This window comes from Pelobates fuscus, chromosome 9 (genome assembly GCF_036172605.1).
Source record: "Pelobates fuscus isolate aPelFus1 chromosome 9, aPelFus1.pri, whole genome shotgun sequence".
Classification (NCBI taxonomy): domain Eukaryota; kingdom Metazoa; phylum Chordata; class Amphibia; order Anura; family Pelobatidae; genus Pelobates; species Pelobates fuscus.
This window is the reverse complement of record NC_086325.1, coordinates 4,142,653-4,167,732: the sequence shown is the minus strand read 5'-3', so window position 1 is coordinate 4,167,732 and position 25,080 is coordinate 4,142,653. Positions and strand designations below refer to the sequence as shown.

General features: G+C 41.9%; 1 protein-coding gene across 1 annotated transcript in view; it reads left to right on the top strand.

Moving 5' to 3' along the window:
• The window catches only part of LOC134572198 (mucin-3A-like), a 40,484-nt gene extending 15,647 nt beyond the window's left edge, over positions 1-24,837 (top strand). Inside the window, exons 2-11 of the mRNA XM_063431008.1 lie at positions 1,178-1,363; positions 2,249-2,367; positions 12,733-12,794; positions 13,437-13,582; positions 17,728-17,790; positions 19,081-19,246; positions 19,739-19,903; positions 23,155-23,255; positions 23,433-23,506; positions 24,716-24,837. Coding sequence (XP_063287078.1) covers positions 1,178-1,363; positions 2,249-2,367; positions 12,733-12,794; positions 13,437-13,582; positions 17,728-17,790; positions 19,081-19,246; positions 19,739-19,903; positions 23,155-23,255; positions 23,433-23,476 — 1,052 coding nt within the window. The 3' untranslated portion in view covers positions 23,477-23,506; positions 24,716-24,837. The remainder of the gene's footprint in view (positions 1-1,177; positions 1,364-2,248; positions 2,368-12,732; positions 12,795-13,436; positions 13,583-17,727; positions 17,791-19,080; positions 19,247-19,738; positions 19,904-23,154; positions 23,256-23,432; positions 23,507-24,715) is intronic.
• The last annotated feature ends 243 nt before the right edge of the window (positions 24,838-25,080 follow it).

The following is a 25,080-nucleotide window of genomic DNA, read 5'->3' as shown; positions in this document are numbered from 1 at the left end:
AAGGTTATGGGAGAGGGATCTGGGGATTACTCTATCACATTTAGATTGGGTTAGATATTTTACGTTAAATAACAACTGTTCTATATCATGTAAATGTCAAGAGCTTAGATATAAAATTATCTCTAGATGGTAGAGGACTCCAGCTGCTATGTATTGGTATTTTCCGGCAATGCTGGTGGTACTTAAATTCTGTTACATTTATGGTGGCTATGCCCAAAAATTCAATCTTTTTGGAAAAAGGTGAAAAATATATTAAAGATGATACTTGATCCCATGTTTCAATTAACGCCGTCGTTGGTCTTATTGTGACATATACATAAAGAAGTTTATGGTGCTAAGATATCTTTGGGAGTTTCACTAATAAATGCAGCAAAATACCTTATTCCACTGTATTGGAAACAGACAAAAAAAAAACACAGTTAAGGAATGGGATGGTAAAATTAATTGTATTAAAAAAATAGAACATTTAATTTATAGGGGGACAACAAGAGAAGAAGAACACAGGAAGAGATGGGAACCTTGGGAAAAATGTCATAATAGTTCCTATAATATAAACAATATGGATACTCTAACTTTAACTCACCTTGTGATGTCCTATGTCTATCATAATACTCGGATATAGAAAGGGCCTGAATCACTGGGGAGAGTGAGCGAGAGACAATTTGTTGTTGTTATTTTTTTCCCTCTCTTTTTGTGGGGGGGGGGGGGGGATTGCCCACTTTGTTCTCCTTGCCAACCTCCTTCATTTTTTTTATGGAGGAATTGGCAGAGCGTAGAATTCGCGAAGAATAGGTGACCAAGGTGGGATAAATAAAATACTGTGGGCAGGGATTGCCCCCTTCGCCATCTCTGCCAATTCTCCCTATTTCTTAAAGGAAGGGCTGGTGGCGAATAGAAATGGAGAAGAATAGGTAATCAAGGTTATTAAGTGATGAAAAATAAAGAGCTTTTGGCTGAGATCAAATTATTTATACAGCAGTAACTTAAGATATTTATTTGTATGCATGATCGAACTAACTTGTGATCGGCTATGTTTTCTTTTTATCTATGTGCAGCCGTTAAAAATGTATGGAGACTAATTGTCAATCGTAAAAAAAAAAAAAGATAATAAAAAATAATAAATTAGTAATAAGATAACTATTGAAGCGTTACCTGCAATGGGTGCATTGTTTTGCAGAGTGCCAAAATGGAGGATATTTCGATGGCTTTAACTGTATCTGCAGCGGGAATTATGCCGGCCCACAGTGCGAGTATTTAACAATCGGATGTGAAAATGGGGGATATAAAATAGGAAGTGAGTGCGTCTGCAATGCAGGATTTAATGGACCAACCTGTCAGTATGCGGACAGTACCCTTTCCGTAGGTAAGTGTCTATTGATTGGTTTTATTGTCATGGTTATTGAGATATGACCACTTGTTATTAAATTAGAATCCTCAAATTGCAAGCAACTGGTTGAGTGTGGAGGGAGTTCCCTTAATTAGGAAACAATTAGAGTTACAGTTAATACTGTCTTGACGAGATTGTTAGTAATCTTAGAGAAACTGCTATTATTATGTCCTTAAGATGCTTATTGTGTTCTGAGGATTTGCAGAACTCTCAGAACTATATCAAATTTAATGATGCATTATTTAATTGGGGGTATAACTTGTCTGCAGCCTTTGCAAGCGCTGCCCTTACAACCCCGCCCAGACTTTCTGTGGCTGTCCAATCACAGACTTCCCAATCCTGCTCAATGAGAAGTCTTTGCTGCCTCTTGACTTTATTTCCACTGACCTAAACAAACCAGGAAGTAACAGGACCGGATGTCTGATTGACAGCCAGGGGGGTGTAACAAAGTTAATTTGCAGTGATTTAATTTGTTTGAATCAGAAGGAGAAGGATTTCATTATCTACAAAATCTCCGTACTTTTATTATGGTTTCTGTACAAGACACATTTAAAAAGTTTTGTTCTAACAGATTGATTTGTTTTAGTTTTTGATTTTTTAATTCAAACTAATTAAATTGAGGTTAATTTTATAGAAACTTAGGTATAGATTTGTTCAGACACAGTGGCAGTTTTCTTAATTAATGAAAAAACCATCACTGCTAGTAATTTGTTAATGAAACAATATTCATGTGGTGTCCCATAGTGCATTATAGACCTTCTTACTAACAGGATGTATCATATGAGAATATTATGTAATATATCATAGATTAATTTGTTAATATTTACCCCCCGATTCATTTCTTACATGTACCCTTTTTAGGTTCTGTGGATGTGATTATTAAAATAAATGTTCGAATTATCAATATGGACTATACTGATGCACTGAAGGATGAGAACAGTGTCGAATACAGAAATTTTGTCCGTAGATTTAATATTCAGGTAATGTTCGCAGAGTGAACACATTGTTTATAAACCTACACTGCTCGACTTATATTTATGTTAATCTTCACAGCTTGTTTCTGGATTTAATGAAATATTCTCAGGGTTATTTACTAACTTGAGAATATTAAATCTAGGCCCTAATATGTTTGGATAACATTCTCAAATTAAAGAAGAGTTATCTGTGCTCTTCCCAAATCCCTATGTATATTTAAACAAATAGAAGTCACTTAGTTACTCCAATGGCCACTGGAGGGAATGCCCGCCTGCCAACGTCAAGGCAGACCCCCTAGATGGATCTTATTCTGACCCTTCACCTTGCTTCCTTGAGCTTCTGGTAGTGATGTCCCGGACGGTTCTCTGGCGAATAGTTCCCGGTGAACATAGCATGTTCGCGTTCGCCACTGCGGGTGAACACATGCGATGTTCGGTCCGCCCCCTATTCTTTATCATTGAGTAAACTTTGACCCTGTACCTCACAGTCAACAGACACATTCCAGCCAATCAGCAGCACACCCTCCCTAGCAGACCCTCCCACCTAATGGACAGTATCCATTTTAGATTCATTCGGAAGCTGCAACCATTTTTTTTTTATTCTAAATGCCAAACATTGTTACATAGGGGAATATTCCCTGATACACACTGACACAGAGCAGAATGGGGACTGTTCCTTCTACATAGCGTCACTTGGCAGATATGGATTGACACCTGTCCTCAGGGACCCTGATACACACTGACACAGAGCAGAATAGGGACTGTTCTTCCTACATAGGGTCACTTGGCAGATACGGATTGACACCTATCCTCAGGGACCCTGATACACACTGACACAGAGCAGAATAGGGACTGTTCCTCCTACATAGGGTCACTTGGCAGATATGGATTGACACCTGTCCTCAGAGACCCTGATACACACTGACACAGAGCAGAATAGGGACTGTTCCTTCTACATAGAGTCACTTGGCAGGTATGGATTGACACCTGTCCTCAGGGACCCTGATACACACTGACACAGAGCAGAATAGGGACTGTTCACCCTACATAGGGTCACTTGGCAGATATGGATTGACACCTGTCCTCAGAGACCCTGATACACACTGACACAGAGCAGAATAGGGACTGTTCCCCCTACATAGGGTCACTTGGCAGATATGGATTGACACCTGTCCTCAGGGACCCTTATACACACTGACACAGAGCAGAATAGGGACTGTTCCTCCTACATAGGGTCACTTGGCAGATATGGATTGACACCTATCCTCAGGGACCCTGATACACACTGACACAGAGCAGAATAGGGACTGTTCTTCCTACATAGGGTCACTTAGCAGATATGGATTGACACCTGTCCTCATAGACCCTGATACACACTGACACAGACCAGAATAGGGACTGTTCCTTCTACATAGAGTCACTTGGCAGGTATGGATTGACACCTGTCCTCAGGGACCCTGATACATACTGACACAGAGCAGAATAGGGACTGTTCCCCCTACATAGGGTCACGTGGCAGATATGGATTGACACCTGTCCTCAGGGACCGTGATACACACTGACACAGAGCAGAATAAGGACTATTCCTCCTACATAGGGTCACTTGGCAGATATGGATTGACACCTATCCTCAGGGACCCTGATACACACTGACACAGAGCAGAATAGGGACTGTTCCTCCTACATAGGGTCACTTGGCAGATATGGATTGACACCTGTCCTCAGAGACCCTGAAACACACTGACAAAGAGCAGAATAGGGACTGTTCCTTCTACAGAGAGTCACTTGGCAGGTATGGATTGACACCTGTCCTCAGGGACCCTGATACACACTGACACAGAGCAGAATAGGGACTGTTCCCCCTACATAGGGTCACTTGGCAGATATGGATTGACACCTGTCCTCGGAGACCCTGATACACACTGACACAGAGCAGAATAGGGACTGTTCCTTCTACATAGTCACTTGGCAGGTATGGATTAACACCTGTCCTCAGGGACCCTGATACACACTGACACAGAGCAGAATAGGGACTGTTCCCCCTACATAGGGTCACTTGGCTGGTATGGATTGACACCTGTCCTCAGAGACCCTGATACCCTGATACACACTGACACAGAGCAGAATAGGTACTGTTCCTCCGACATAGGGTCACTTGGCATATATGGATTGACACCTGTCCTCAGAGACCCTGATACACACTGACACAGAGCAGAATAGGGACTGTTCCTTCTACATAGTGTCACTTGGCAGGTATGGATTGACACCTGTCCTCAGGGACCCTGATACACACTGACACAGAGCAGAATAGGGACTGTTCCTCCTACATAGGGTCACTTGGCAGATATGAATTGACACCTATCCTCCCTATTTAGTGAATATTCCCCTATATTCACTAAATGCCAAACATTGTTATATAGGGGAATATTCACTAAATGCCAAATATTGTTATACAGGGGAATATTCACTAAATGCAAAACATTGTTATATAGGGGAATATTCACTAAATACCAAACATTGTTATGTAGGGGAATATTCACTAAATGGCAAACATTGTTATACAGGGGAATATTCACTAAATGCAAAACATTGTTATATAGGGGAATATTCACTAAATACCAAACATTGTTATTCAGGGGAATATTCACTAAATGCCAAACATTGTTATATAGGGGAATATTCACTATATGCAAAACATTGTTATATAGGGGAATATTCACTAAATGCCAAACATTGTTATATAGGGGAATATTCACTAAATGCCAAACATTGTTATACAGGGGAATATTCACTAAATACCAAACATTGTTATATAGGGGAATATTCACTAAATACCAAACATTGTTATATAGGGGAATATTCACTAAATGCCAAACATTGTTATACAGGGGAATATTCACTAAATGCCAAACATTGTTATATAGGGGCATATTCACTAAATGCCAAACATTGTTATATAGGGGAATATTCACTAAATGCCAAACATTGTTATATTCCCCTATATAACAATGTTTGGCATTTAGTGAATATTCCCCTATATTCACTAAATGCCAAACATTGTTATATAGGGGAATATTCACTAAATGCCAAACATTGTTATACAGGGGAATATTCACTAAATACCAAACATTGTTATATAGGGGAATAAAAATAATGAGAAAGGGACCTACTGTCCTCCCCCGCCCCCACCCCTGCGCGGGGGTTGGGGGGCCATAAAAATAATGAGGGGGGGACCTACTGTCCTCCCCCCGGCCCCCACCCCTGCGCGGTGGGTGGGGGCCAACAATACTAATAAGGGGGACCTAATGTCCTCCCCCCTAGCCCCCACCCCTGAGCGGCGGGTGGGGGCCCTAAATACAAATGGGGGGACTCTAGTCACCCCCTCCCCCCCCAAAAAAAATATCCCCCCTACCTACCCCCCTCACCCTAAAAATAATGAGGGGGGGACCTTTAGATAAGAACCTGTAAAAAAAAATTAAACTTACCATTCGATGTTTTCTTTCTTCTAAAATCTTCTTTTTTCAGCCCCAAAAAAGGCCAAATAAAAAACCATAATAACAATTAAAAAAAACAAAAAAAAAAACGAGCGCAAAAAAATAAATAATCATTCTTCACCCATGGAGGGCTCCGCGCAGACTGAGCTCTGCAGGGCGGGGGAAGTCTTATAAAGCCTTGCCCCGCCCTGCAATTAGGCTAAGAACACTCTGATTGGCTGGTTTAAGCCAATCAGAGTGATCTTTGTCATTTTATACAGCGTGGGAAAGTTCTTTGGAATTTCCCCACTCTGTGTAAAATGACAAAGAGCACAACGATTGGATGGATTTCAAGCCATCCAATCACAGTGCTCTGTGTCATTTTACACAGCGTGGGAAAGTTCTTTGGAATTTTCCCACGCTGTGTAAAATGACAAAGAGCACTCTGATTGGCTTAAACCAGCCAATCATAGTGTTCTTAGCCTAATTGCAGGGCGGGGCAAGGCTTTATAAGACTTCCCCCGCCCTGCAGAGCTCAGTCTGCACAGAGCCCTCCATGGGTGAAGAAGGATTATTTGTTTTTGCGCTCGTTTTTTTTTTTTTTTTTATTGCGTCGGTTATTATGGTTTTTTATTTGCCCTTTTTTGGGTCTGAAGAAAGAAAACATCGAATGGTAAGTTTTTTTTTTTTTTTTTTTTACAGGTTCTTAGTTAAAGGTCCCCCCTCATTATTTGTAGGGTGAGGGGGGTAGGTAGGGAGATATTTTTTTTTTTGGGGGGGTGACTAGGGACCCCCCCATTTGTATTTAGGGCCCCCACCCGCCGCTCAGGGGTGGGGGCCAGGGGGGAGGACATTAGGTCCCCCCCTTATTAGTATTTAGGGCCCCCACCCACCGCTCAGGGGTGGGGGCCAGCGGGGGACAGTAGGTGCCCCGCTTATTGGTTTTTTAAGGGCCCCCACCCACCGATCAGGGGTGGGTGCCGGGGGGGACAGTAGGTCCCCCCTTATTGTTTTTTTAGGGCCCCCACCCACCGCCCAGGGGTGGGGGCCAGGGGGGGAGGACAGTAGGTCTGCCCCCTTCATTATTATTATGGCCCCCACCCGCCACACAGGGGTGGGGTCCGGAGAGGGGGAGGACAGTAGGCCCCCCTCATTATCTTTATGGCCCCCACCCGTGCCCAGGGGTGGGGGCCGGGGGGGAGGACAGTAGGTCCCCCCCCTCATTTTCATTATGGCCCCCACCCGCCGTACAGGGGTGGGGGCCTGGGGGGGAGGACAGTAGGTCCCCCCCTCATTATATTTATGGCCCCCACCCGCCAACCAATAACTATTGTGGCCAGAAAGAGTCCCTGTGGGTTTTAAAATTCGCCTGCCCATTGAAGTCTATGGTGGTTCGCCGGTTCGCGAACATTAGCCGAAATTCGTGTTCGTGTTTCGCGTACCGAAAATTTTGCGTCCGCAGCATCACTAGCTTCTGGCAAAGATATCTCTAATGAGACAGAGAGGGGTATTTTTTATATACACCCCTATATACTTATTAACCCTTAAAGCGGCACTGTCATGCCGAATCCCGTTTTTTTTTTAACCCCCCTCCCGCCTCCACTACATCCAATCGACCCCCTAGTCACCCCCAAATGCCCCTAAGCCCCCCACATTACCTCTTTTTAATTCTTTATCTTCTGCCCCGATCTTTATTCAGGGCGCCGCCATCTTTGTGTGGGTAGGTGAAGTCCCTGTGGGACACGTCATCTACCCACACTAGACAGACTGTGAGATTCCCGCACATGCCCAGTGAAACACCTGGACATGCGAACGGGAATTTCACCTATTCATTCATTCATCAGACAGACGAATGAATGAATAGAAAAAATCAGACGAACAAACTAACACTGTGTATCACTGTGTATCACTGAGTATCACTGTGTATCACTGTGTATCACGGAGTATCACGGAGTATCACGGAGTATCACGGAGTATCACGGAGTATCAGTGTTAGTTTGTTCGTTCAGTTTATTACAAGGAGGGAGCTACCGGCGTGCAGCTCCCTCCTTGTAATATGTAAAGACAGAAGCGGCAGGGAGCAGTGCTCCTCGCCACTTCCTAAGCCCCCCATGTCCCCCCTCACTCTATGGGGGTCAATATGACCCCCATAATAGGACAAGGGAGATTAAAATCTCCCCAATGCCCCTACTCGCTATACCGCGAGTAGGGGCATGTCCACTAAACAGTGAGCAGCCTGTGGCTGCTCACTGTAAAAAAAAAAAAAAATGGTAATAAGGGGGGGACCTACTGTCCCCCCCCCCGGCCCCCACCCCTGCGCGGTGGGTGGGGGCCCTAACAATAAGGGGGGGGGGACCTTCTGTCCTCCCCCCCGGCCCCCACCCCTGAGCGGTGGGTGGGGGCCCTAATAAAAACAATAAGGGGGGGGACCTATTGTCCTCCCCCCCTGGCCCCCACCCCTGCGCGGTGGGTGGGGGCCCTAATAAAACAATAAGGGGGGGGGACCTATTGTCCTCCCCCCCTGGCCCCCACCCCTGAGCGGTGGGTGGGGGCCCTAATAAAACAATAAGGGGGGGGGACCTACTGTCCTCCCCCCCTGGCCCCCACCCCTGCGCGGTGGGTGGGGGCCCTAATAAAACAATAAGGGGGGGGGACCTACTGTCCTCCCCCCCTGGCCCCCACCCTTGCGCGGTGGGTGGGGGCCCTAAATGGACCCCCCCCCCCCATCAAGGTGACTAGGGGTCCCAAGCCCCTAGTCACCCCCCACCCAAAACATTCTATCCCCTACCTACCCCCCTCACCCTAAAAATAGTGAGGGGGGAATAAAATAACTAACCTGTAAAAAAAAAAAAAAATAAACTTACCATTTGACGTCTTCTTTTTTCTAAATTCTTCTTACTTCAGCCCCCCAAAAGGCCAAATAAAAATCCATAAACCCGTCGCACTTTAAAAAAAAAAAAAAAAAAAAAACCGAGCGCAAACAAAAATTAATCCATCTTCACCCATGGAGGGCACGCCGCGTACTGAGCTCCGCAGGGCGGGTCAAGGCTTATAAAGCCTTGCCCCGCCCTGCAATTAGGCTTAGAACACAATGATTGGTTGGTTTAAACCAATCAGAGTGCTCTGTGTCATTTTACACAGCGTGGGAAAATTCAAAAGAACTTTCCCACGCTGTGTAAAATGACAGATCACTGTGATTGGATGGTTTTCAAGCCATCCAATCACAGTGCTCTGTGTCATTTTACAAGCGTGGGAAAATTCCAAAGAACTTTCCCACGCTTGTAAAATGACACAGAGCACTGTGATTGGATGGTTTGAAATCCATCCAATCACAGTGCTCTGTGTCATTTTACAAGCGTGGGAAAGTTCTTTGGAATTTTCCCACGCTTGTAAAATGACACAGAGCACTGTGATTGGCTTAAACCAACCAATCATTGTGTTCTAAGCCTAATTGCAGGGCGGGGCAAGGCTTTATAAGCCTTGACCCGCCCTGCGGAGCTCAGTACACGGCGTGCCCTCCATGGGTGAAGATGGATTAATTTTTGTTTGCGCTCGGTTTTTTTTGTTTTTTTTTTAAAAGTGCGACGGGTTTATGGATTTTTATTTGGCCTTTTGGGGGGCTGAAGTAAGAAGAATTTAGAAAAAAGAAGACGTCAAATGGTAAGTTTAATTTTTTTTTTTTTACAGGTTAGTTATTTTATTCCCCCCTCACTATTTTTAGGGTGAGGGGGGTAGGTAGGGGATAGAATGTTTTGGGTGGGGGGTGACTAGGGGCTTGGGACCCCTAGTCACCTTGATGGGGGGGGGGTTCATTTAGGGCCCCCACCCACCGCGCAGGGGTGGGGGCTAGGGGGGGAGGACAGTAGGTCCCCCCCCCTTATTGTTTTATTAGGGCCCCCACCCACCGCGCAGGGGTGGGGGCCAGGGGGGGAGGACAATAGGTCCCCCCCCCTTATTGTTTTATTAGGGCCCCCACCCACCGCTCAGGGGTGGGGGCCGGGGGGGGGGGACAGTAGGACCCCCCCCTTATTGTTTTATTAGGGCCCCCACCCACCGCTCAGGGGTGGGGGCCGGGGGGGAGGACAGTAGGTCCCCCCCCCTTATTGTTTTATTAGGGCCCCCACCCACCGCTCAGGGGTGGGGGCCGGGGGGGGAGGACAGTAGGTCCCCCCCCCTTATTGTTTTATTAAGGCCCCCACCCACCGCGCAGGGGTGGGGGCCGGGGGGGAGGACAGTAGGTCCCCCCCCCTTATTGTTTTATTAGGGCCCCCACCCACCGCGCAGGGGTGGGGGCCGGGGGGGGGGGCAGTAGGTCCCCCCCCCTTATTGTTTTATTAGGGCCCCCACCCACCGCGCAGGGGTGGGGGCCGGGGGGGGGGCAGTAGGTCCCCCCCCCCAATCTTTAACCCCGCGCAGGGGAGGGGGGGTGTTTATTGTTTTTTTTGTTTTTTGTTTTTTACAGTGAGCAGCCACAGGCTGCTCACTGCTTACTAGACATGCCCCTACTCGCGGTATAGCGAGTAGGGGCATATTATTTACTAATACCAAGTCATTTTTACTTGGTGTTAGTAAATTTGGCTGAAAGACCAATTCAGGTCTTTCAGCCTTTTAGTAGATAGCTCCCTGATACCGTGGGAATTAGGGAGTTATCTACTAAGCGGCTGCAAGATGCAGCCACAGCAATGAATAGGATCGGAGTTTCATTCATTAGAATGAAATTCCGATACGAACAAAGTACCGAATTGCATCCTAACACCAATGGAGAAACAGTGCTCATTCTGTTAGGATGCAATTCGGCAGTTTTGCCTGGCGTTTTGTCTAAGTGACAGGACGTTTGGCAATACTGACAGGAAGCATTGTGGGAACAGGGAGGAAAGCTAGGGATCATGGGAAAATTGCTCTGACCAGCGGAAATGAAGCACACTTTGCTCCTCCGCTGGTCAGAGCTGGTCAAGCGGAGGAATCCCATAAGACAAAGAGTCCCTACTTTGTCTTATGGTTTTAAAGAAAACTAAAGGAGACAGGAAGAAAAGAATAACAGATCCCGAGAGAGGGGGAGAAGAGGAAGAGATTGAGGAAAGGTAAGTTCGGCATGACAGTGCCGCTTTAATAGGGAACACATGGGATGGGCGGCAGCATTGTAACCTAGCTGTGTAATACAAAAAGTGAATACAAATACAAAAAGAGAAGTCCTGCACTCAAACTCCTATTACTCCTGGGCAGCAGCAATGACCACAGTACACATCAGCTCTAATACATACAGTAAAAACCAAAGAAAAAAGTTAAATGCGCTCTCTCCTTAATCTCTATGTTTATTTAAACAAATGGAGATATTTTAGTGCCACTCCAATGGCCATCACGATTCTCTAATTATTTCATATTTTTGGATACTTGGTTAAACTTTTAAAATACTCCTTTTATAATATTATAATATTAAACAATGTATAGTATCATATATAAAAATAAAAATAAATTACAGTATTAAAATAAGTTTCAAATTTTTTAATGATTTATTTATCCAAAAATATAAAATCGGGACCCCTTGCACTTTTCTTGACCAATTGTTACTTTTTCATTTGAACTTGCTAAAAAAAAAAAAAAAATACATGTAAACTGAAATTAGATGCACAAATATAAATTAGAACTACATTGTGACTGAAATTATGCAAAAAAAAAAAATGTAAGCAATGTTTGGCACAGTCAATGAGGACTTTAGAAACATCAGTATCCAGACTATTTTGGTATTTTCTATAGAAGATGATAAAAAATACTCCTTTGCTGGCTCCTACAAAAAACATGAATTGGCTTCTAATTATTCCAGTCAGCTCTGAGTGCAAATGGTATATTATGAAGCCCTGCATTTCTTCTTTGTCCAGACCACAGTAGAATAAATTGCCCCAATGTCCCAGATATCTTAAAATGTGTTAACAATTGTTGGCAAGTGGATTGCATTTCTTCCCTGCCCTCGGGATTAGTGTAGGTGTTCCACATCATGTTTGGAGATAAGATTCTCCGAATTCCAATTTGGTGGAATGACTAGACTATTGCTTTCATCTTTGGAGGGACAATCAGACAGACACATTAATCTTGGAAACAATAAAATCATGTTTATATTCCATGTTATAAAAATAACATCTTTCTACCAGGTCCAGTTGGCCCAGGATTTCGAGCTTTGCGCTCTTCCTGGCCGACATAGACCTTGATTTCATTGGTTTGAATCAGAATAAGAAATTATTCTAATCTGTTCGAAGCAAACGCTATTAAGACCATTCAAATCTATGGAAAGGTTTGTAGATAAATCATTTGAAAAGTTTTTTTTTCTAATAGAATGCAATGAAATGAAATGAAATTAAATTAAGACTTCTTGCCAACCATATCGAAAGCTGAAACTGACATTTGTATTTCCTATGGACATCAATCCACCGCGTCTTTTGACATATTGTTGTTGGGTCAGCATGCACCCCTTTTTCCTTTTTTTTATTTTGATTATTACCCTCTTGGTGCAATCTGCTTTACATTTATGTGGATATTTTGCTGAGTGTTCTGTACTCTGAGCTGGTGATAAAGAATTACTGTTACATCATATGTAACCCTATAAATGTTATACAAATCATGTCGTGATGGTAGTCTGTGTAGTCTATACAATCTTTGTATACATGCATGCACTTTTATAGTATAACCAGTAGATGGCGCAAATTGTCAGTGTTTAACGCAGACATTTAAATACTTTGTAAATAGTTTTTATCATGGATAAAGTACGTTGGCTATTTTGACATTTATTTTAGCTTCAAGTTGTCTCTGATACAAAACCAAAAGTGACAACGTTCTCATTATCCCAGTCATTATATTCAGGATTTTATCAATAATACATGAATATTTCCTTTGTTTTCTTTAACAGATGAAAGTGATTTATAAGTCAAGCTTGTCAAAATTAAAAGCAATTAAAATCATTCAGATCAGGTACGTATTGATTGATAAAAAAGATTTATAATGGAGATTGTCTGCTCATTACCCATAAGTCCCAAGCGTCGCGGACTGCTAGAAAGGAGACTGGCAGTTAATGTTGCTCCATTATACTCTCTTTCAAAAAAACAAAACAGCACTTTTTTTTACTTGGACAATTTGGTTTCATACACATTACACATTACTGTGAGTTTCATTGCTGTGGAGCTCTGTGATACACACATACACATTGCTGTGAGTTTTATTGCTGTGGAGCTCTGTGATACACTCAGACACATTGCACATTACTGTGAGTTTCATTGCTGTGGAGCTCTGTGATACACACATACACACTGCACATTACTGTGAGTTTTATTGCTGTGGAGCTCTGTGATACACACATACACACTGTACATTACTGTGAGTTTATTGCTGTGGAGCTCTGTGATACACACATACACATTGCACATTACTGTGAGTTTTATTGCTGTGGAGCTCTCACACTGTACATTACTGTGAGTTTTATTGCTGCCGAGCTCTGTGATTCACACATACACATTATGGATTATCAATCACTATACACTGCTGATTGCTGTTGAATGATTATAACCGTTCAAGACATGTATTGTTATAAATGACTGAATTATTTCCCTTTCTCAGGCCGGGGAGCGTTATAGTTGATCATGAAGTGATTATGGAAACGGCCTTCGTGCCAAATATTACAAATGTGTACGATGAGATTTATAGCCAAGTGGAAAATGAACTACGCAGTTCTCAGCCTTCCCTGGATACCTGTAATAATTCAAGTAAGAGCCGTGTTGGGTTTAAATTACACCACGAAATGAGATCAATGGAAAAAATTAATAATTTATTGATAATAAATAATTATAACATGAAAAAATGGATAATAGATAATATAATTATAACATAAATTTAAATATTGATAATAGATAATATAATTTTAACATGAAGAATATATTGATAATATTTAATATATTTATAACATAACCTTATTTATAACAATATTTATAACAACAACCTTGGCACACAAAGCTGACTCGATATCTTCAAAAACGCTCCAGAACTGCTGAACGCTGTTGGAGAAAGTCTCACTGTGCGTCTGACTTTCTCCACTATAAATTTGGCTCTTTCCTCTGCAAAAGTAAATTACTTCAATACCATCATAACCACACTCTCCCGCGAACCCAAATGACTATTTCACACATTTAACTCTCTTCTTCGCCCTATTGTTTCTCCTCCACCTGCTAACTTTACCGCCTCACTACACTGACAAGATCTCTACAATCAGTGAAGAGATCTCTCATCTTTTTTCTTCCCCTTACAATGTTTTCCCTAACTTCACTCCCTCTGCTGTTCTATGTTCATTCGCACCCGCTACATACTTCTGTCCGTACTCCCACCTCTGATGCTCGCCTTCAAGACTTCTCGAGGGCTGCACCATTCCTGTTGAACTAGCTTCCCTCCTCTGTTAGATGCTCACCCAGTCTCCACTCCTTCAAAAAATCGTTAAAAACCCACTTCCTCATAAAAGTGTATCAATTAAACTGTTAATAGCTCCCAACTGATTCCTCTTTTGCAACTGTCACTAGTCTAATACTATCCTTACCTTTTGTGTCATTTTACCCCACTCCCTCTAGCATGTAAGCTCATTGAGCAGGGCCCTCAACCCCTCTGTTCCTGTTTGTCCAACTTGTCTGGTTACAACTACATGTCTGTTCGTCCACCCACTGTAAAGCACTGCAGAATTTGTTGGTGCTATATAAATAATATAATAATAATAATAATAATATATAATATATTTATACCATGAAGAATATATTGATAATAGATAATATAATTATAACATGAATAAAATATTGAAAATATAATTATGACATGAAGAATATATTGATAATATAATTATAAGGCACCACTTTTCGAGTTTAATTATTGTTACATTCTTCGACAGGACTAAAATAACTGCTTAGATTGTCGAAGTGGATAACGAGTTTTACGCAGTTTTGGTTGTCCGGATCTTTTTTTTAATATATGTATCATTATAACATTAGTGATAATTTAGTAATCAGAGCTATATTATCACTGTTACTCACTGAAGTGGTAATTGCTGGGAATTCAAAGTGAGTCAAGAATCACCAAATTAAAACATTCTGTAAGTCAGTTATTATTTTTTAGTATTGTAGTATTTTGGACTCAAATTTGAAATTCACTTTGATACTCAATACTCAGAGGATTGGAAATGCAAGAAAATCAACACACGTTATATGTTCAACATCACAGTAATTACTTAAAGAACCTCTCTCTTTGCCAAAATGGGGAAAAAAGGAAATGACTGTTTAGTCTTTAGGAGCTGGTCTGAGGTCTGGAGGAGCAGGTCTGAGGTCTTTAAGAGCTGGTCTGATGTCTGGAGCTGAGGAGTTTGTCTGAGGTATTTATGAGCTACTCTGAGGTCTGGAGCTGAGAAGTTGGTCTAAGGTCTTTAGGAGCTGGTCTGAGGTCTGGAGGAGCAGGTCTGAGGTCTTTAGGAGCTGGTCTGAGGTCTGGAGCTGAGGAGTTGGTCTGAGGTCTTTAGGAGCTGGTCTGAGGTCTGGAGGAGCAGGTCTGAGGTCTTTAGGAGCTGGTCTGAGGTCTGGAGCTGAGGAGTTGGTCTGAGGTCTTTAGGAGCTGGTCTGAGGTCTGGAGCTGAGAAGTTGATCTGAGGTCTGGAGCTGAGGACCAGGTCTGAGGTCTTTAGGAGCTGGTCTGAGGTCTTTAGGAGCTGGTCTGAGGTCTGGAGCTGAGGAGCAGGTCTGAGGTCTTTAGGAGCTGGTCTGAGGTCTTTGTAGAAACTCAAACTCAAGTAGAGCATGCCTGCCATGTCTGTTAGCTCAGGGGGGCCCACAGAAAGGCGCTGCAAACCTCGTTGTTTTATTGACAGCCAGGGGGTGTTCCATGAGTGGTCCTTTAACAATTGTAAATGAAGCTGCCTGGGTGAGCCATCTTAGGGTTGACTGCTAATTAGCAGAATGCATCAGCTAGATAGAACATGTCTGGCAATTAGCAACATTCATATAAGAGTTTAGAAAAGAAAAAAAAGAAACCAATGGAATTTTATTAAATAGTAAATTCCCACATCTCTTATAAATCTGTCACAATCTGGCAAAAGTATGTGTCTTTAAACTACCAATATTGCATGTTTTGACATATGTCATGGGTGAAGAACGGAGGCTGAAGAAACCCGACTAGAATAGACAAAAACATATCAGCAAACTGAATGACACAAAATGAATACAGAATTCACTCAATCCCTCTGTAGTCCAGTCTCTAAAAATAAAAAGGCCATTGGTAAGAGGTCTGTAAGGATAGGGGCAGTTAGCTCATGGAAGGCATTAACTCTGGTGGTTCCTCTACATTTTTGTATAATGGCCAAGAAATACGAGATCATTGTAGATCGCTTCTACCATGTGCTAATCTTATGTTGATTTCATGAACGCCATGAGGAAGCTGACACAGTTAATAAGCTCGTCAAACACAAGATGAACCTTCATGTGATGTTTTGGAGTTCAGAGTGTGATGTCATGCCTCCCAAGTACCCCTATGTAGGATTAAAGTGTCCCTCTGTGTAAATAGTGTCCATACAAAAAATGCCAAACAAGCACAACATGAATAAGATGGAAAAGGTTTATTGAAAACACCACAGTCCACAACATGGAGAGGGGGGGACAAAGACCAATTAGCTAAAATCCTAACGCATATTGGACATACTGGTACTTCATCATGGTTTCCAATTATTAGGGGCCACTAGATGCGAAATGTGAGCACTTTGCTTTGTGTTTATGGATATTGTTTCTTGTTGTGCATCAAGGATTGGATGTAAATTGCCACTTTCTTCAATCCACAAAGAACTGGATATTTTTTTTTAATGAATGTGCAGTGTTCATTACAGACAGTTCATAACCTGTATGACAGAATTCCAAGAAGATCTGAATCTATTCTCTAGTTAAACAAAGTTTAAATTATTCATTATTTCCTGATATTAATATACTGCTTGGTGTTCTTGTTATTTTTCACACCTTTTGCTCTCACATTGACTCTTTTGCAAATTGGTAGAATAGATGTCAACCATCTGTCTCCACATTGGAATTGTTTGCTATTTTGTTTTTGTAAAGAAAGAGGGAAGTGCTCATGCCATTGTACAGAACACTGGTGAGACCTCACTTGGAGTACTGTACACAGTACTGGAGACCATATCTTCAGAAGGATATTGATACCTTAGAGAGAGTTCAAAGAAGGGCTACTAAACTGGTTCATGGATTGCAGGATAAAACTTACCAGGAAAGGTTAAAGGATCTTAACATGTATAGCTTGGAGGAAAGACAAGACAGGGGGGATATGATAGAAACATTTAAATACATAAAGGGAATCAACACAGTAAAGGAGGAGACTATATTTAAAAGAAGAAAAACTACCACAACAAGAGGACATATTCTTAAATTAGAGGGACAAAGGTTTAAAAATAATATCAGGAAGTATTACGTTACTGAGAGGGTAGTGGATGCATGGAATAGCCTTCCAGCTGAAGTGGTAGAGGTTAACACAGTAAAGGAGTTTAAGCATGCGTGGGATAGGCATAAGGCTATCCTAACTATAAGATAAGGCCAGGGACTAATGAAAGCATTTAGAAAATTGGGCAGACTAGATGGGCCGAATGGTTCTTATCTGCTGTCACATTCTATGTTTCTATGTACCAGTTTTGCTTTGGATTTAGAGTTTTTTATTAATCAGTTTGGATTTTTTAATCTTGCATAATTATTTTTTATTCATTGGCAATTTCTACCACCAGAGGCATGGAACAGCAATGGGGGTACATTTGCACCATCGAAAGCTAAGCTCTTTATATATATAATTTGCAAGATTATATGTAACTGACTAAATAACTTTTTTTTTTTGCCAGCTTTTCTATGTTTCGATCCGGCAGCCACCACTTTTGCAAAAGGGAACTTCCCCACTGTTACAGGTACGTTTTATATCCATTAACTTGGATTTTATCATGCCAATGCCCTGTCACTGTATCCTGTATTCAGACTGAGTGATTAACATATGAGAAAATGTGAAAAAGGGTTTTGAATTTATATATTTAATATAAAACTGGTACTACAAATTAAACACCTATATCGTTATCTGTGCTAACACAACTCAGTGCAGAACGCAGAACGCATATAAAACAATAAATACACTGCTTCAGATTAAATGGAAATCTGTTTAACAGTGGTGGCTGGGGAAGTTTAAAGATGGTGGAGCATTGCCCCCCACTTGTTGGACTCTACCCAATTCATTCCATGAGATGCTATACCCTGTTTAAAACAGGCTGCATCTCCAGTCATCCAAAAAGGGGAAAATGTAAACGTATAATACAATCATGGCAGACATGTGTTTTCTAACACACACTTATCAGGAGTCCTTACAAAGCCAATACATTTATACTGACCAAAAACCGGACTTTATATAAAAATATGAGTCAAATACTCAGCGGCAGTTATTACATGATACTGCATTATATACATTTTGTTTAAGGAATATTTATATATATATGTTACAATCAATGTTTCTGTGTAAAGTATAAATCTTTTGATATAATAAAATAAATGCGACTCAAAATGAGTGGGTAGAAATGTTATGTTAAAATATGTCTTGTGATCCTTGTTTGCAGTTAGCGCGATTCTCTAGGGTAAACAACATGCGCAGTCTTTTGGTTTTAACATAATCCAGGCACTTTATTGGTAAATCCGCTCATTCATAAAAATGGCAGCCACACATATGATCATAAAAACAGCTTGCAATATCTACAAATCTCTTGTCTGCAGCCTTTGCAAGCCCTCCCCTTCTAACCCCATCACAGAACTTTCTGTCTCTGTCCAATCACAGACTTCCCAATACAGCTCAATGAGAAGGCTTTCCAAGGCAGGTCATTGCTGCCTCTTGAGTTTAGTTCCACTGAGCTAACCAAAGCAGGAAGTAACAGGACTAGTTGTCTGATTGACAGTCAAGGGGGGTGTAACCAGGTTCATTTATAGCAGTGCTAACTTCTATAGAAATCTGCACTTTTTGTAGAATGAAAACGAGAACACACTCTTCACATATTCAATAAGTTAAAGTGCGTTAGAGGTCTGGAGTGTCTGTTTAAGATTGTGGGGATTTCCAACAAACTATATACATTCAGCAAGCGAACATACAGATCATAAATCTCAGATATCAAGCAAATATTACATTGTTATTAAATGTAGCACGTTTACTATCTGTGTTGCAGAGATGTGCAGTCACATAGTTTCTGCTGGCTTAACGGAGTATTATTTTCCATATTACAATGGAACCACTTTACAATGTATCACTAATTGCACCATGGGATTGTCCACTAGCTTTGATTGCAACTATGGAGAGTGTCGAGTGCTAGCGAAATCTGGGCCTCAATGTCTGTAAGTACTGACTTTTTTTAAACTCCAACCTTTAACCTTTATACTATGATGTAATGTTTTCTAATCTGGGTTTTGTAGCCAATTTCCGAATGAGCAGCCATTTTTAATTGTGGGGAATGAGAGATGTCACCATAGGGGAAATGCAAAAAAATTAAAAAAGTTTAAAATGAATTCTGAAATCCTCTGGGTTAAGGATAATTCACACCTTCAAATTGTCTCAAATGTTTTACCCCAATCTGCTTTTCAAAATTCTGTCAAAATTGAAATAGGTCCTCAGTTTTAATTGCCTTCAACACAGGGATTATCTAGAGTGTTTCTCAGCCATTTTAGTGTTGTCGTGGATTGTTCCTCTAGGCACCAATGTAACCATTTGGAATCTAATGAGATGATAACCATAGTGAGATAATATATTAATGACTGGCTCTCAGGTTTCAGGTTACAATATCCATATATTGTTGAAGATTAAATTTTTTGTTTGTTGTTCACCCACAGTTGTACGGACACTAATGACTTCTGGTACTCTGGGAGATATTGTGACACAAGGATTAGCAGACCTGGAGTGATTGGAGGAGTTACAGCCACACTCATTGTCTTAATCATCGTAATAGTCATTGTGGTCATAATTTATCGCAGACGGAGAGGGGCCTTTGCTTTTAAGTAAGTAAAGTAAAATGTATAGATTGCTCTCATCTGTTGTCAATCCATTAATCCTGCATTTTGTTCACGTGGGCCATTACTGTATTGTCTGCTACAACCTGGGGGCTAACAACGGGGTAAAGAATGTACAAGCAACTTACACTCTAAATGGTAGTGAATTAGGGATAACAACATACGAGAAGGATTTGGTAATTGTTATAGACGACAAACTAGGCAACAATGTGCAATGTCAATCAGCAGTGGCTAAGGCCAGTAAGGTTTTGTCATGCATGAAAAAGGGCATTCATTCTCGGGATGAAAATATAATTTCTTAGAAGGAATATGATAACATTATACATATATATCCGTGGCCAATACAAACCATTGTGTGGAAACCTATTCACAAACAGGACTTTACATAGGACACGAGGTCATGCGTTTAGGATATTTAGTCTAAGGCAAAGGAACCAGTAAGAACAATGTGGATTTGGAATTCTCTTCCTAAATAGGTTGTTTTATCAGATTCTGTACAGTTGTTTAAAAGGCATTTGGTTGGATATTCAGGGATATCATTTTTAATTTAAGGGGTTAATAGCTTCTTGATCCAAAGAGATATCTAACTGCTATTCTGGGGTCTAGATGGAATATTTTCCTACTTTACTGCAAAATTCGAAGTGCTTCAAATTGGGTTTTTGCCTTCTTTTGGATCAGCAGCAAAAACGTGAAAAAGGCTGAACTTTTCAGCCCATGTAACGTTATTAAAATATGGGGAAGCATAATATGAGCATGGTATGACCATGGCGCAAGGATGGTGTGAGCATTGGAGTGACCATAATGCGAGCATGGTTGGTACATTGTGTGAACATGGTTTTATCGTGGTGCAAGCATTGTGCAAGTATTGTTGTAAGCATGCTATGCATGGTTGTTCAGTGTAATGAGGGTTTGTAGTGAGCACTGGACTATTAGATGATTATCCCCAATTCATGGTAGCCTTGTCAACTATTGCTGCCCAATTGCTACAAGATCACTCAAAAGGTTAACGGCAAGTCACGTCCTCCAATACATAAGGGATTATAGCCTCCTATAGCATGAGAGCACAATGCATGTTTACACTGGGGGGCGGGGCCGGGCCGCCGAGCCGAGCGGCAGCAAGCCATGTCAGCTCTGGCTCTGAGACGCCTAAAAACACAAAAAAAGCCAAAAAACTGCACCAAAACCCATCCGGAGAAGGGGCAAAAACAAGCCCTGAGCGGGGAGAGACACAGGAGCAAATTACAACGACACCCGCAAAGCCACAGCCGCACAACCCGACCGGGCTGAGCACATGGGACCTACCCGCACAAGGAGATGGCAAGCGCCACGAGATCGGATGGCTGAGAGAGAGGAGGGGGTCCGGCCCCGTCTACCCCCCCCTCGGGCCGGCGGGGGTGATCCCGGCCCACAAGTCAAATCTCCTGAGACTGGAGGCGGAAGGCCTGCACACTGGGGAGCCCTTTCCCACGTGGATCCAAGATGGCAACTCTACACACACACTACTGGGAGTCAAGCGGGGTCGCCCTGACCTACCGGGGGGACTGTTCCCACAGATGGACCCCTCCGAGCTGCAGAAAGGTTGACGCGGAGCCGGCTCTAACCCCTGGATTTGGTGGTGGTCCAGGGAGGCCTGCCCCCGACTCTGTGAGCCCTGTGGAGCCGGGATAAGCTGGACCCCCGGCGGACCGGTGGCTGGGGAGGTGAACACCGGCGACAAGTATGTGACCGGAGAGGGGGGAGGCACAACGGAGCTGGAGCTTCACCGGGGAACTGCAGGTGATGGGGAGGTGCAGGGGACGAGGTGCCCGAGGACTTTTCAGGGGTGGGAGTCTGCCGGGCTGCTGCTGTCCCTGAGTGCCCACAGCACTGCTACTCTCCGGGCCGACCGTCCAGAGCAGACCTGGAGTGGAACACAGGGGGGGTTGGTCACACCGGGGGAGCAGGAGAGACCCTGCACTGAATAACCAGCAAGGCAAGCATATACACCCGGACACAAGCCTGCAAGAGGCCACGGCAATGTTATACCGGGTGGGTCCATTGGCCCCGCGCTGGACAGTGCTTCACATCAGGCATTACATCGCCACCTCCAGTGGAGAGACTCTAAATCTAGTTCTACGGAACGATAACTGAAGAAACACCTTAATGACCGAGCAACAGGACATTACACTGTCATTCAGTTTTTACTTACTTTGCTTATTTGATACCAATTTGCCATTACCATGTTAACTTAAAATGCCAAAAGAACCCAGTCTATGCTATAATGCCCCTAAGGGCCAGAGATCGATGCTGCCTATTGCCGCATACATAATAGCTGCCAGCTACATGATAAGCTGTAAAGTCGCTAATCTCTACATACTAGACGATACACTATGCCAGGCAATACCCAATAATTACAATGCGTTTGACCTGTTGGTAGCACTAGCACTACAGCGTACACTGTCTGACCCGCATATGTTCTTAACACTCTGCATTCGAAACTTTGACAGAGCACCTGTCTAGCTACCTGCTATTAATGGCCCTTACTATGGCCGCATAAATATGTTTATTAAGGTTGATTTTTAAGCGGTATGCCTCCTTTATTATTGCATGCCTGCACCATGGCTCTTTAAGAGCTGCTGCATGACAAACAACTAAATCTTACTATGGCCACTGACATGATACAGTGCGTTAACTATGCACATGCTGTTAGTGATGCAAAAAGGATAAGAGATGATGCTTATACATTGTTCTGTATATTGGCGCTGATTCTTAGTTTATCTGCCCTCGTTTACCCGCTTATCTTATTACTGCCTACCGGCTCCTGGAGGGAGCACGCTCGCTTGTGATACTGTATTAACTGATGTACAACAATTGCAAAGATAACCAGGCCTCTGCGCAGGCACTAACCCGCATTAAGAATATTCTGTTTGCAATGGAATATGTTATGAAACTAATAAACATATTTAACACAATGCATGTTTACACTGTACACAAACTAAGATGGAGAATGAGGAAGTGATACTATGTCATTATAGCTTTGCAAGGTGATGGGCAGGCTTTGTGTGCATATTCATGTGTTTGTCAGAACTTAATTAACATGTAGGATTAATGGCAATATTGCATAGAGTATGGAAAGTTCTGTACATGTTGGATCGGCGTACACTAACAATCATTCACCACCAAGTAGAAAAAGAGATTCATAAAGCAATATAAATAATGTGCCAAATACTTATTTTGATTAATATTTTACTTCTATATAGGAATAACATGTCAAAATATCTGGATTCAGATGGTATGGAATCAGAGTGGTCAGTGTCTTCCGAAGACAGTTTCCGAAGTCCAGGTGTAGCAGGATACAGTGGTGAGTATTGAGAAGGAACTTGGTGGAACATAGTGACAATGATAGACAGACAGATTGACGGACAGACAGGTTACATTTGCTTCACTGTGTTAATGTTATTAATTAAGAAATTGTTATAAATATATTAATAGCCAACTATCTAATATTTATTTATATTTTGTTTTTCTTCTTCAATAGGTTTTATTTCTGGTATCTATCGCCCGATTACACCAGATAACTAGATCTAGAATCAGTCGGCATGTCTTCAGAAGGTAAGAGGGCTCTCCTAATACAGAGGAGCTACAATACAAATTGCTAATAAACAAAACATGGGAGGTTTTTTACTGTTTGAGGGAGTTGATAACCAGTTGGTCAAATATGTGACAAATACATCTGAAATGAAAAATCAAATGTCTGGGTCTGGAGTTCTGGAGATTGGTCCAATAATGGTATCACACTGAGAAGGCCTTCACTATCATACAGCGTTGGAACCTTAATCTGACACAGTTACAATGTGTTATACATTTAAATTTGGTTATATTTCTAGAAATACCAGAATACTACGTGTTTATTAAAAAAATATATGTGTTTTTAAAATCACTATTAATTTACTTGGCTTTTCTAGAAATTAAAAATTGTTATATTAGGAAAAAATGCTGGGACTAGTGAACTAAACATTGAACAGATATCACATGAGCCTGCTTTATGTGCTCCCTTCCAAGATGGCTGCCTCAGGACATGTGAGTGCTTTCAACAAAGGCAGCCAATGGCATAGTGGTAAAGGCTAATATGGTAAAAAAAAAAATTGATAAAAAATTTTATTTATGCATTTTCTATCAATAAAACTTAAAGGAACACTATAGTCACCTAAATGACTTTAGCTAAATAAAGCAGTTTTAGTGTATAGATCATTCCCCTGCAATTTCACTGCTCAATTCATTGTCATTTAGGAGTTAAATCACTTTGTTTCTGTTTATGCAGCCCTAGCCACACCTCCCCTGGCTATGATTGACAGAGCCTGCATGAAAAAACAACTGGTTTCACTTTCAATCAGATGTAATTTTACCTTAAATAATTGTATCTCAATCTCTAAATCGAACTTTGATCACATACAGGAGGCTCTTGCAGGGTCTAGCAAGCTATTAACATAGCAGGGGATAAGAAAATCTTAAACAGAACTTGCAATAAAGAAAGCCTAAATAGGGCTCTCTTTACAGGAAGTGTTTATGGAAGGCTGTGCAAGTCACATGCAGGGAGGTGTGACTAGGGTTCATAAACAAAGGGATTTAACTCCTAAATGGCAGAGGATTGAGCAGTGAGGCTGCAGGGGCATGTTCTATACACCAAAACTGCTTCATTAAGCTAAAGTTGTTCAGGTGACTATAGTGTCCCTTTAATCAGTTTATGCATGTCATATTATTATCTATAAACTTATCATTTGTATTATATATTTCATTGAAGTAGACATTTTATGCCTGCAGGTGCAAATGAAGGATGGATTATAGCAGCCCAGAAACGTAATCCCTCACCTCACTCGATGGGTTTCAATATTTGATTTCTGTATTTTCCAGAGCACCGTAACTCAATAAAAAAAAGCTGCAAAGTGGAGGCAATGAATGTCTTCAACATCAAAATGGAAAACTCTGTCTCCGTTATTGGACGTCAATAAGAAATATCCCAGGGAGTCGCGCTGTCTTACACCAATAATGTGGAAACACAGTGTTAAAAGACTGATCTGGAAGTGATTTATACTGACTGACGGCCCCACTTTATATAAAATAAATACTCAGCGGCAGTTATTACACGATACTGTGCTATATACATTTTGTTTTAGGAATATTTATAT